General features: G+C 46.3%; 1 protein-coding gene and 1 long non-coding RNA gene across 2 annotated transcripts; one reads left to right on the forward strand and one right to left on the reverse strand.

The window, feature by feature from the left end:
- The first annotated feature begins 37 nt into the window (after window positions 1-37).
- LOC117308879 (uncharacterized) lies at window positions 38-4,605 on the forward strand. The gene is made up of 2 exons (XR_004523135.2): window positions 38-302; window positions 2,713-4,605. It is a non-coding gene; the product is annotated as an uncharacterized lncRNA (long non-coding RNA).
- VAMP3 (vesicle associated membrane protein 3) lies at window positions 4,024-12,897 on the reverse strand. Its single transcript, XM_073796680.1, has 5 exons — window positions 12,789-12,897; window positions 10,921-11,002; window positions 7,496-7,654; window positions 6,659-6,710; window positions 4,024-5,832 (listed from the first exon to the last, which is right to left on the reverse strand). Coding segments are annotated over exons 1-5 (315 nt in total). The 5' UTR covers window positions 12,791-12,897; the 3' UTR covers window positions 4,024-5,812.
- Between the last annotated feature and the right edge of the window lie 1,295 nt (window positions 12,898-14,192).

Consider the following 14,192-nt stretch of genomic DNA (forward strand, 5'->3'; position numbering starts at 1 on the left):
CCGCGCGCCGCCGCTTGCCCAGCTGACCCGGCCCCACGCAGTCTCGAGGCCAGCAGCGTGCCGGGCGGTCGCGGGCGCCGCACCCCCCGCGCACCACGTGACGCGGTCCCGCCCCCGGGTCGCGCGATTGGCTGCCGCTGCCGGCTCTGCGGGACCCCATTGGCCTGGGGGCGGGACCCGCGCAGGGGCGCCCCGGTTACATAAGCGGAGGCGTGTGAGCGGGGCAAAGGTCCCGGAGCTCTTTACGTAACGCCGGGGGTCGGCCGGAGGACGGCGCTCGGCCAATCCCGGCCGTCTGGCACGTAAGGAGGGGGCAGAGGGGCCCTGAGGAGGCTCCAGTCCCCGCCCCGCTCCCGGCCCCGGGGGATGGGCCCCGGGGGCCGCTGGAGCGAGCGCGGCAGTGATTAGGGCGCTGGAGCCGCCAGTCATGAGGGGGCGGGGCCCGGGCGGCGGGGTGGGCGGGGCCTGCGCGGCCTCCACGTGAGCGGCCGCGGCTGCCCCAGCTCCAGAGTTGGGGAGAGCGGCGCAGCGCTGAGGGCGGATCGGGACCACGCTTGGCAGACGTCCCAGTGCTTTCCCTGCGTCTTCTGGGGTTCCCGTCGTTTCCGTTTTTCTTAACGACCTTCTTGCTCTCGCTCCTGCGGACTCTTAAGTGAGGGGCTGTGAGGACCCGGCAGTGTAGCAGCCCTGGAAAGATCAAACCCGGTTTTCAGAAGCGGAATTCTGACAGCGAAACTTAAAACATTTTCCCTGGTCTTCCTAAAGTTAAAGATTCACTTAGCAACTGGAGGAAGACAAGTGCCTGTAAAAGACATTATTTTGGGAAAGGAAGGTGTAGAGAAGGCCTTTAAAAAACACCGTCGGAAGACTCTTTTTATTTGTGTCTCGACTCCTCCGAAGTGGAAGGTGCCATGTAGAACTCCGCCCCTCTCCGGTGCCTGGTACATCAGAAATCTTAAGTATTGGTTGGATGAATGAAAGGAATTGTAAATAAGAGGAGGGGAAAGTGAAGTGTGGTAACTGTTCATATTAGGTATTGGATAAACCACCTTATTTCTCCAAATGATGCTTACTCTCTTCCGAATCTCTATTTTGTTAAACTGCATTCATTCAGCAAATATTTACTGAGTGCAGGTCTGGGGATGGCAGGTTTTGATGAAGGGAGAACAGAGAACTGTTTTCCACGTGCCATGTTTGAGATGTGCACTAAACATCCAAGTGGAGTGAGTGGTCAGGTAGGCAATTGGATCTCCCAGCTGGGAACTTAGGGGAGAAGCCGGGGGTGGAGATACAAGTTTACATTTGGCAGTCGTCACAGTCTCTGGGGAGTTCACAGTGATGGGTGAAATGGTGTCAGTGAGAGAGTGCCGATAGAGAGAAAAGGGCCAAAGACCAAGATTTGGGGCACACAGAGATTCAGAGGTCAGGCAGAGAACCAAGCAAAGAATAAGGAGCCATAGATGAGGCTGAAAGAAAACCAGAGGAGTGTGGGATCCTGGAAGCTTGATAACGAAGCATTTCAAGGAGAGAGCTGGCAACTTTATCAAATGCTGGTGATAAGCAGAGTGAGACAAAGGCTGAGAATTTCCTGTTGGGCTTCAGCAAGATGGTGACCTTGGTTAAAGACGTCTCAGTGGTGTGGATTGAAGAAAAGTAGGATGTGAGGCAATGACTACAGGAAGACATAGGGAGGAATTTTGCTGTGACGAGCTATAGACAAGTATTTGTTGGCTGGAGGGAGGGATGTGGGCATCACTATTAAGTGATGGGGTGATCCAATAAGAAGGGAGAAGTGAATGACGCAGGAGGGAAGGGCTGCAGACAAGAGGCAGTTGCCAGAGAGAAGTCCTTCGTGAGGCTGGGGATCCAGAGCCTTGGCCAGAGGCAGGCACTTCTCCCAACAGGGGATTGTCCGTCTTGGCGGTATAAAGCCAAGTAGAAGATTTCTAAATGCACTTAGCTTGCTATTTAAAGGATGAGAAAAAAGAATTATTTTCTAATAATTATGCCATAATTGGTTTATTTAGTAAATTCTACTTTTACAGATTGAATTTTCTGCTACTATGAAAAGCAGCTCAGTTGGAAATAAGTTTGCTTATTTTTAAATGCACTAAGCAGTCTGGTCAATTTTATTTTATCTTATTTTTAAGGTATTTTTTTAAATTTATTTATTTTTGGCTGCATTGGGTCTTTGTTGCTGTGTGCCGGCTTTCTCTAGTTGAGGCGAGCGGGGGCTACTGTTTGTTGCGGTGTGCAGGCTTCTCATTGCTTCTCTTGTTGCGGAGCACGGGCTCTAGGCGCACGGGCTTCAGTAGTTGTGGCATGCGGGCTCAGCAGTTGTGGCTCACGAGCTCTAGAGCACAGGCTCAGTAGTTGTGGCGCACGGGCTTAGTTGCTCCGCAGCATGTGGGATCTTCCCGGACCAGGGCTGGAACCCGTGTCCCCTGCACGGGCAGGCGGATTCTTAACCACTGCGCCACCAGGGAAGCCCGAGTCTGGTCAATTTTAAAGCAAATAATGAATCATCATTCAGAGCCAATAAAAAAAGTTGCCATACTTTAAGAAACATTTTATTGGTGATGCAAATCTAGAATTATCGTGTAAGAGACACAAGTCATTAGAAAATACAAGACACGGGGAATTTGCCCCCATTCTTTGACTGAAGTTGTTGACACAAAGGAAGATGTTCACAAACATTCCATTTCTCCTCAGGGTGACAGACAGGACTCCCTCCCACCTCTGAGGTGAGCCACGGTCACCTGACCTGCTTTGGCCAATGAAACGTGAGCAGACGTGAGCAGAACGTGCCGGCTCCACTTCCAGGCGCAGGCGTTGAGAGCCAGTGCACAATTCCTGCCGGTCCCTTCCTTTCCTTCCGCAGTGATAACCGGAAACGAATGTTTACAGGAAGTCCCCTCACCCCACCCCGCAGGGACTGACGACAGAGCCTCCCTGCTGACTGGCGTGGGACACAGAGCACGAGCAAGGAAAAAACTTTGAGCCGTGGCGATTTGGGAGGTGTCTGGTACATAGCACCCCTCCAGCGTATCCTGAGTGACGTAGATGGTGACCAAAAAGAGCGGCAAGTCCAGTGGGTTTGGCTAGTGTGGTCACTGGGTCGGTGATGGTGCCATTTCTGGAGCAGACACTGTGAATGATCGGAGGAGGGGCACGGGGCAGGGGATGTTTCCTTCTGGTGAACGCTGCGTTTGAGAGGCTTACGTGCAATAGGCCAGGCCTCATCAGCAGATGAATGAATAGAGGGATCATGAACACAGATAAGATTGCCTGGGGAGGGTAAGTAGAATGGAAACAGAAGCCCCCAAGGAACCCTGACATTTAAGGGAGAAGCAGAGAAAGAGGAACCGCTTTAGGGTAGATTCTCCTTTGAAAATGGCACCAAAAGTTCACACGCATTTCATTATATCATGTTCCCGAACAAAAGGCACGATTCCACACTTACTGCTTTCCCAGGGACACAATCGCACGCCAGACAAGAAAAGCAGTGACTGTCTATCCGAGGCAATGGAAAAACGTCAACCTGCTTATCGCAGGAGTCTACTGAAAACTGGCATTTTATTGTGAACATATGCAAGTCTCCTTCCACCCATAGTATATTGTTCCCTAGGGCTCGCAGAGTAAGAGTGGAAGTACATTCAAGGGGAAAGATATGCAGAATGAAAACAAGATGCGTCCCTCTCCCACCCAAGTCATCTTCCCACGCCCCACGTGGGCAGCGACCTGGTCCAGCACATACCGGCCGGCTCTATACTAGTCACTTCTGAAAGACCATATATTTAAGAAACTCAAAAGCCAAATTCTGAACGTTTTAGGAATCATAAGAAAGCCAGTTTCCCACTCATCTCCTCTACTGAAAAGCACTTTTCACATGGGGAGTGGTATGCAAGGAACTCAGAGTCCTCAGGGAGGGGACTGGTGAGAGAGCAAGAGAGGAAGGGGACTTGGGGTCTGTAAGGGCGACGCGGGTTGAGCAGCAACCCTACAAGCAACACAAGCACTGAGTTATGTTTATAAACACTTTATTCAGTTTGTTATAGTGGGCGACTTCCCAGCTAAATGCACAGATATAGGCGAAGTATTCCTGGGATAACGCAGCAGCCAGTGGGTTACGTGGGACTGAGCATCGAGGCCAAGGGGAGAGCACCGAGGATTCAGAGTCGACCCGGCCGGAGACCTGAGCCGAGGGTGGGCCAACGTCCCAACACTGACAGCTGCTCCCTTCTTCCCAGGTGGGCACACTGCAAGGCATATTTTCAACTTCACACCATTTCACGGATATCAGGGGAACAGATATTACAGAAATGGAACCTGGGTCCTGGTGCACCTTAACTGTTGCTTTGTAAGTCACAAACTAGTGTGTGAACAAGAATTTTAGAATATTCCGCTAACGGTGAGCCACAGGGCGGTAAGACTCCTTTCCCCCTCACTGCCTCGTCTGTTTTCATTCCTACCTGAATTCCTGTCCTTAAGCCACACACCCTGATGTCCAAAGTCTCACGTACACAACAAAAGCCTCTCAGATGACAACAGCTATTCCCAAAGCAGCATCTTATGCAGACAGTCTGTGACATCAAAGAAAGAAAGTGTCTCTGGTTAGCTATCCTCTGTAAAAACTCGTTCCCCCTGACCAATGCCTAATCGAGAGCATAATTTAGAAGGCAGATTTAGGAAGTGGACTATGGATCAAAATAGGAAACAAACCCCAAAAAGCTATCGTCCGTGGGAACTGGGCCAGAAAATGACCAGTTCACAGATGGTCTCACTTGAAGACTACAGAACTGTTGGTCACATAATTATTAGAAACATATTGGAGTCTACAGCTGATAATCTGCAAATGGCTGGGTAAAACTGTGTCTACAGGAATGAGATGGTCAGTCGAGCTCAAACCTTCTCTAACCCCCAGGAAAAATGCTGGGTCGGAAGGAGAGTCGCAAGACCTACAGCCTTTCAAGGGCAAGAAAGGCCTGCCAGGATGTCAGAGGTTCACACACAATATTACAATTTTAATTCTGAAGGGCACCTTGAGTCCCACTGGTCACTTTTCTGAACTTATCTACCAGGAACAGACTTGACATCTGACTGGGATTTAACTTTTTGGCAAAACAGAAACTTTGGTCACAGCCACAGTTCTATAAAAATGTTTTAACGAGGTTATTATTTCTGATTAAAACAATATTTTTAGCAAGTGATACGTAACAGTAACAAGAAAGTAAACATCTTCATATCTAACGCAGGAGCAAAAACTCTTTACCAGCATCTTGTTTTAAATACAGCCAAAGAGTCAGCAGTGTTTATAAACAGTAGAGAGTTCTCTTAAAGGGAATCAGAAAAATAGCAAAATAAGGCACAGTCTGTATTTGTGTTAGGCAGTAGTGTTCTTTCTGGAAGGCACAAATTGGAATCTGACTACCCAAAGGTTTAAAATGAGGGTAATGTCATATGACTAGGACAGCTAACTTGGAACAGATTTCCTTAACTGGAATCACTGGCAGTTAATCAGACAACATTACTGCTAGGTTATTACACTCTGCAACTTAAGAAGTCTTCTTCATCAGCCCATATGTAAATTTGAAAAGGCACTGTGCAAAATGGGGGCTGGGCTGACCACACCTCTAGTTTGGAGTGCATATTACAAAACAAAGGCACATTTCCTAGAAAACAAACTTTACAGTCACTAACAGAAAATAATCGTTTTAGATATAACAGTAGGTAAGCTTGATAATATAGCAGGTTCTAAATCAAAACTCTTGAAGAGGTTTCTTGAACAGCAGGCTGGAGTTTCACTGGTTCTTCAGGAAGAAACACTCCACACTAATAAGCAGGGGAGATGCAAAAAGTGGAAAAACAACAGTTTAGTCGTTCAGTGCAAATACAGAATAAACATCAAACACTGCAGTCTAAGTGTGAACAGAAATTCAATTTCTGTCCAATTTCCTATTAGTGGCTTTTCTACATTTTTTGGAAGGCTAGAGGAGGCTGTCTAAAAAAGGATCCAAGATATATTTCTTTAAATAGTTCTCACGTACTGGGCTGTGAATGGCAATGGGCTGTTCCAATATTGTACACAGTAGCAGTAGTAATGATCATAATAATAATAATGATAGTTGTGTGTATACATATTTCTTTATATAACTATTATTATTATATGCCAGGCACCATCCTAAGCACCTTTTATATATTAACAGCTTTGTCCTCATAACAAACATGTGAGGTAGGTACTATTATTATCCCCGTTTTATAAATGAGGAAACTGAGGTTCAGAGATATTAAATTACTTGCCCAAGGCCACACAACTGGATGGTGGAGCTAGGGTGGATCACAGGTAGTCCATGCTTTTAATCACTAGACTACACTATTTCTCATAAAAGGAAACCTCTGATGAAAATATATTCAGAGAGAAAACTTACTTCCACTCATTCAGTGGAAATGAGTAAATTTTCTCTAACGTCAAAGGATTACTGTTTATATCGGAAAATCTCAGACTCAGCACCCAAGTACTTAAAACACTTAATAATGAAAACAAAAACCTTTGGGATAAACTAACATCTCCGAGGGAACTTTTATTTGGAGTTCCTGTATATGCAGTCAATTGTGAGCAGAGGAGGCTTCTGCAAGGAGTCTGGAGCAGGGAACTCACCAATGATGATGACAATGATGATGACGACAACACTGATCCCTATTGCCCACATCTGTAACGACACATACGTCCATTTCATATTCAAAACTAGAGATTAACGTGCTTACTGAAGAGTATCATATATCGTTCTAGTCACAGAAGGAGAAATAAAGGTGCACCACCATCTGAAATATTCATAATTTTTAAAGCCTAAACTTAATGTTCTCAATTAGGGCCTGGAAGTTACTTATCTGCTTTTTATAACATGTTCAAATGATCTGTGGTCCCTACATAGGCCTTTGTGTATACCTGTCTTCCACCTAAAGAAGGGCTACTAAGCCTGTCCCATACGTCAGAAAGTGTCACTTCCAACCCAGGAAGGGATCTGATCGCAGCACATTTCTTTCGCAGCTGTGTAACCTCTGCTTTGGGCCATGCTCCTTGCGCAGCTGCTTCCTGCTCTTCTGTGGAGCACACTGCGGCTTTCGAGTGGCTCTTCCCTTTGACACTGGAGCCATTCACAGCCACGTGGAAACTGACCACCTGTCCAGCCCTCTCCTGTCAACCTGTGTGCAGGGCTCTGCTGGGGTGGAGGGCTGGAAGGGGCTTAGGTCTACGATTGATTTGGGATGCTCCTGTTCTACATGCTTCTGAAGGTCGGCCCCAGAACATGGAGAATTCCCAGTTGTGGGGACAGGAAGAGGAGATGCAGTCAGTATTTTAGATTCAGAGTCAATCCACGCTTCCACGCGAGGGAAGGCAAACTCAAGATTCATGAAAGTTCAATATGTGTAGCCTCTGTCTACCCCGAGACTACAGAGGGTGACTTAATGTAAAGACCAGTTAAAAGCGAACTACCTTGCAATTCTTCCACCAGTATTTTCTCTTCAGCTTGGCAGCACTCGTTTCAAATTGGGAGGCTCCTGCCTGCAGTGCGTCTGCACGGTCATCCAACTCAGAGAGCTTCTGATCTCTTTCCAACACCTTATCCACGTTGACCCTCATGATGTCCACCACCTGACGAATATGATCACGCTCAGTTACACGTAAAGGAGTGAAGAACAAAACTCCTCAGTGAAATTTACCGGCATTTTTTTTTTCAGGTCAGCACTTTACTACTTTGAGCCAAACTTCCATTCAAAAAAAAGAAAAAAGGGCTCACCCTTTCAAGTTAAAAACATGCAGCAAACTAGGAATAGAAGGGAACTTCCTTAACATAGTAAAGGGCATCTATGGAAAAACCCACAACTAACATCCATGCTCAATGGTGAAAGACAAGGAGGCCCACCTTCACCACTGTTGTTCAACATTGTACTGGAAGTTCTGGCCAGAGAAATTAGGTAAGAAAAAGAAATAAAAGGCATCCAAATTAGAAAAGAAGTAAAGTGATCTCTATTTGCAGATGTTTCCATGTACAGAAAATACCAAAGTATCTACCAAAAAACCCTACTAAAGTTAGTAAACAAACAGTAAAGTTTTAGGGTACAAGCTTAATAGCCATAAATGAGTGTGCTTCCACACACTAACAATGAAAGGGAGATTAAGAAAACAATTCCATACGATAACACCCAAAAGAATAAAATACCTAGCGATAAGTTAAACCAAGGAGGCCAAAGGCTTGCACACTGAAAACTGTGAAACACTGCTGAAAGGAATTAGACCTAATGAAATGGGAAAACATCCCATGTTCATAGATTGAAAGACTTAATATTTTTAAGAGGGCAGTACTCCCCCAAGTGATGTACATATGTATAGATTCAACACAATCTCTATCAAAATTCCAATGGCTTGGTTTTTTTTTTGCAGAAAGGGAAAAACCAATCCTCAAATTCATATGGAATTCCAAGGGGCCCTGAATACCCAAAACAGTATTGAAAAAGAAAAACAAAATTGGAGGAGTCACACTTTCCAATTTCAAAACTTGGTGCTGGGACAACTGGACAGTCACTTCATGAAGCTGGACCCTTACCTTACCCCAAATGCAAAAATTAACTCAAAATGGATCAATGATCTGAGTATACAGCTAAAACTATAAACCTCTTAGAAGAAAACGTAAGAGTAAATCCTTACAACTTTGAATTTGGCCATGGATTTGACACCAAAAGCAAGAGCAACAAGAGAAAAAATAGGTAAATTGGACTTCATAAAAATTAAAACCTTTTGTGCATCAAAAGACATTGTTGTCATGGCTGTGAAAAGACAATCCACAAGATGTAAGAAAATATTTGCAAATCATGTATCTGACAAAGATTTAATATCCAGAATATATAAAGAATTCTTATCAACCAACACCAGAAACAGACCACCCAATTAAAGAATTGGCAATGGACTTGAACAGACATTTCTACAAAGAATATATACAAACGGCCAACAAGCACATGAAAATATATTCAACATCATTGGTCATTAGGAAATGCAAACCAAAACCACGATGAGTTACTAACTCATACTCATCAGGATGGCTATAACCAAAAAAATGGAAATTAACAAGTGTTGGTGATGATGTGGAAGAACAGGAACTCTCGGACATGGCTAGTGGGAGTGTAAAATAGTACATCACTGTGGAAGAGTCTGGCAGTTCCTCAAAGAGTTAAACACACTAGGGCTTCCCTGGTGGCGCCGTGGTTGAGAGTCCGCCTGCCGATGCAGGGGACACAGGTTCGTGCCCCGGTCTAGGAATATCCCACATGCCGCGAAGCGGCTGGGCCTGTGAGCCATGGCCGTTAGGCCTGCGCGTCCGGAGCCTGTGCTCCGCAACGGGAGGGGCCACAGCAGTGAGAGGCCCGCGTACCGCAAAAAAAAAAAAAAAAAAAAGTTAAACATAGTATTACTATACGATCCAGCAATTCTACTCCTAGACCCATAACCGAGAAATGAAAACAGGTGTACACATATAAACTTATATGCAAACGTTTATAGCAACACTGTTCATAACAGCCAAAAGGTGGAAACTCAAAAATCCACCAACAGATGAATGGATAAACAAATTGAGGTATCCATGTGCAGTGGAATACTACTCAGCCACAAAAATGATGTACTGATAAACGCTACAACTTTGTAGAACATGTGATGCTAAGTGAAAGAAGCCAGACACAAAAGGCCACGTATTGTATCCCTTTTATATGATATATCCAGAACAGGCACAACCAGAGCAACAGAAAGCCAATTAGAGGCTACCATTCGGGAGCAAGGGGGAATGGGGAGTGATTACTAAATGCATACAGGGTGTTCTTCAGGGATAGAGGAAAAAACTGAAACTAGACAGAGGGAGTGGTTGTATAACACTGTGAATATACCAAATAGCCCGAATTGTACTCTTTAAAATGGTTAATTGTATGTTATGTAAATTTTACCTCAATCTAAAACAAAACAAAACAACTCTCTTTAGTAAAGAAAAAGGACCCAATTTGATTTCATAAGTTAACAGAAGTTTCATGTAGGATGGAATTAGAATGGGTTTCTCAGCATGAAAATGTAAAAATTTCACAATTAAGCTCATAAACAAAACCTTCAGACCAAAATATTACCATATGATTTAACAACAGAATCTAATATTAGTTTAACTCTGCTTTTTAAGGCAGCTAAATGCAGAAAGACCAAGATATCCTTGTTCAGCAGTGATGGCTTTTAGGACTGTGGAGATATTAATACTAGCTTGAATTTCTCAAACAATTTTCCATTGTAGGTCTGCATATATAGGGCAGAACAAAAGATGCTCTGAGGGTCTTCTAACTCAAGAATTCCACAGATACAGATCTGTTGGGCTAGAGAAGTTTCCCAGCACCTGCCTTCTGCATGTCGATAGGCAACAATCTACAGAGACTTGCTGGGCTGGGTGACTAGTACGTCACACTACTGGAGAAAGAATTTTGATGAAAAATCTGGTCAGAAGGATTGGTCCTGGCTTGCGCAATCTATAGGCCTAATCCTTAAAATTCTATTATTTTATAAAGTGGTTCTTTTTTCTTCTCTAATTTTTTATTTATTGTGGCAAAATATACATTACAAAGCGATTCTTGAAGGAATGTTCTCAGAGAGGAGAGCCTGTACTTTAGGTATGTGATTCGGTCACAGGAAAACAAGCTTGAAACCAGTAGGACATGACTTCTCAGAAGCTTAGGTAAGGGCTTGCAAAACAGTAGGGGACAAAATTTTTTTACGTTTATGACAGTCAAAATTTACTTTACATTCACACTTTTACGATCCTTTTTCTAAACAGAGCTATTCCCAGAGTGTTCCCATGTTGGCTTATGATTCATGTTTACAGCACTTCTGGGCAATACCTCATCCACTTGATTTTGTGTCTGCTGAAGTCTTCTACTACCGCCAGAGGCAGCGCTTGACCCTGCAGGTGCGCTTGTAGTCCTGAAACATGTAAAGACACAAGCATGAGTAAATTAGGATTCCGAACACACTTCTGTAAGTATGAAGATGTACTGGAGAAGCCTCAGTGTTAGGAATTTCAGAACTAAAGCAGAAAAAGAAAATCCTTCCTGCATCAACGAACAGAGGTCCAAATGACACCTCTTCTAATTCCTCTATAACTTTAAAGATTCACCCACGTGTTCAAAGGGACCAAGGTCTGAAGTGAAGGTTTAACAGGATCTCCTTTGTATCACTGAAGGACCTGATCCTAAGATAGGTAAACTCTGCTTTCCCATTTTTTATTACTTGTTTTAAGACCTACACCTACTTAAAGGCACTCAGTACTCTTCTGAGCTTTTCACTGTGGCAAGAATGGTCTTCATAGTTATGAACAATTATAGAATGCCCTTTTTCCAGTATGGAGAAGTAGATTCAGTTAGAGAAACAGAGTCAGAAACACCAGGATGTGAGGTTGAGGGGGCGTCAGTGGGAAAGGTAAGATGAAGCAATGCTCCCTCTCTTAAGAGGTACTTCTTTTAAAATCCTCATCGAATTCTTTATTTTTCCCCCGGACAGATCTTTTTTGACCACTCTGGCTTTGAAGTCCTAATTGCGTCCATGACTTGGCAATGCTTTGGTTTTTCAGATATAGAAATATATAGCCTTGCCTTCTCTAATAGATCACAGACTCCTGTGTCTTAGAGGTCTCTTCCCCGTGTCTTGCATACAACGGCCACTGATTCACTGATTCAACCGACAGTTATTTTATACCTACCACGCGTCAAAGACCAGGGAAGCAGCAGATCCCACCCCTGCCCTCAGAGAGTTTATTGTCTGATCGATAATAGCGAAGGGCCATGTACTGGTGCATTTTCTCTAAGCATTTTCTCATTTAATCCTCAAAACTCTTTGAGGGGGACACTACTATTAACCTCATTTCAAAGATGAGTAAAGTAAGGTTTAGAAAGTCCACACCGCTGGCTGCAGTGGAGCCTGTGTTTAGACCAGGTTCTGTATAATTCTACGGATCTCAGTTTTAACCACCGCGATCTACTGGAACAGCAGCCTCAAGCAGGAACACTCCAGAGGGGTGGCCCTAGTTCCTGGAAGGAACTCTGCGAAAGCACCCATTCCTTCCTCCTCTGTAGGTGAGGAATGAGCAGGTTGGAGAGGGGACACAGGGTCCTGGTGAATCTTGACACTTAGCGTTCGGGGAATGTTACCACGGGAAACTCCACGTTTTCAAGTACAAGAATGCTTCTGCTTAAAAAGAGAGCGGAGGCGCACAGCTCTGCGCCAGACTCCAGTCTGACCGCAGGTGCCTTCACACAGGACCCAGGTCTTTTCCCTTGCAACTTCCGGAGCCCAGCCCAGGCACCAGGCAGCGAGCAGGCTCTGCAGGACGAGGGCAGTGGTCACAGCTCCCCTTAGGGAACTTGGTGGGGGGGGGGAGGAGGGGAAAAGGGGAAGCGGAGGGGCGGGGGCGGCTCTCCCTACCTCCGGAAAACCCCGGCCGCCCCGCCCTCACCCCTTCCGCGTCCGCCCGCCGGCCGCGGAGCCCTGCGGCGCGGCCGGCGGCGCCGCGGGACCGATCTGGCCCGTCTGCAGTCCGCACCCCCGGGGCCTCCACCCGCCCCCAGGCCTCGGGAGCCCCCCGCGAAGGCCCGCGCGGCCTGCGCCAGCGTCCGAGAGGCGGCGGACGGGAACCGGGCCGGGAGGGGGGTCCCAGCAGCGGGCCGCCGCCATCCGGGGCCGAGGCCGCTCCGCGTCGCGCCGTGTCACTCACATTTTGGCAGCGGCGGCAGCGGGCGAGGATCGGTGGACCGGCGCAGCGGGACAGGAGACCTGAGACCTGAGACCTGAGACCTGGGCGGGGCGGCGCGGGGGCGGTGACGTCACCGGGATGGGCCGACGGGTGGGCGGGGCGCGCGGGCGCGAGGGGGCGCGCCGGAAGGGGCGGGGCGTCTCGGGCGGGGCCACCGCAGATCGCTGAGGCAGATCTCTGGGCTGCAGCTCCATGTTTTTGCCGCCGCCGGTACGGACGCTGAGGCACGTGGTGCATTAGGCTCTGAAAAGGGACTGTGCAGATAAATGAAGGTGGGGACGTTTTACGTTATTCTGGGCCCGTGGGTCATTTCTCTGGCCCTGACAGTACTGGAGACAGCCCATGGGCTTCCGCTGAACGTGCCGCATTAACCCGGTGGTCCTGGAGACCAAGAAACTTGTCAAAATGAGGGGGGAAGTTCATTCAGGGTATTTGTCACAGGCGTCGATTGGATTAGGTTCCCTCTCTTCGTGTGTTCATTTGTGACACGTATATTTTTCACTGCACAGATCTTATTATAATCTGTTTATGGGAGCCTTGACATGAGGGACTGTACTTTCTACGTTTCTGTATTTCCGGACCCCCAAGCACAGAGTAGGTCCTCAACTTTTGATTTCGGGTTGAGGCTGAGGCAAAAATCTGAATGCAGTGAGTTACTGTGCAAGGTCTTTAAGTTGTTACTGAAAGTATTCCTATCAACATCGGCAACTCCTACATTAAACAAACAAAACACCACAGAACACCAGTAAGTCAACTGGCAGATCAGATGAGAAATGAAAATAAACACCAAACTGTCTTTTCCAACTCTAAATGGCATAATTTGAAAAGGGAAATGTTAGTGTATATTAGAATAAACAAGAGAGTGTCACAGAGGAGGTGAGATTTGAGTTGGGTTAAGTAGCTAAAAAGAGAACTTTCCAGGCATGGGAGGAACAAACATCATGAACAAAGAAACAGTGGACATGGACATGGTTTGAACAGACCAACCAGGGTGTGCAGGTTGGGGCATAGGTGAAAATAAGGCCGAATAAAGATTGAAGATAAGCAAGAAAGGCAAATGTCATTTCAGTGCAGGGGGTTGTAGAAACCATCAAGGCCTCACGGATCTGGGAGCTCTATCACGCAAAACTTCTCTGGCAGCAGCAGTGGGGTGGATTAGATGGAAGAGGGACCACCAGGGAGACAAAAGATGAGGCTCTGCAGTGAAAGGGAATGAGACTGATGACGGAGCTCTTGGAAAGGAAGGCTGGTATGAGTAGTCAGCTGAAAAGTGCCTTTTAAAAAACTGCAAAGGGTTTTAACTGAAAAGGTGAATTCAGATCGGTGTCTTTATCTCTCCAATAACTGCCCTTAGTCAAATGACTG

The sequence above is a fragment of the Tursiops truncatus genome, chromosome 1 (genome assembly GCF_011762595.2).
Source record: "Tursiops truncatus isolate mTurTru1 chromosome 1, mTurTru1.mat.Y, whole genome shotgun sequence".
NCBI classification, from domain to species: Eukaryota; Metazoa; Chordata; class Mammalia; order Artiodactyla; family Delphinidae; genus Tursiops; species Tursiops truncatus.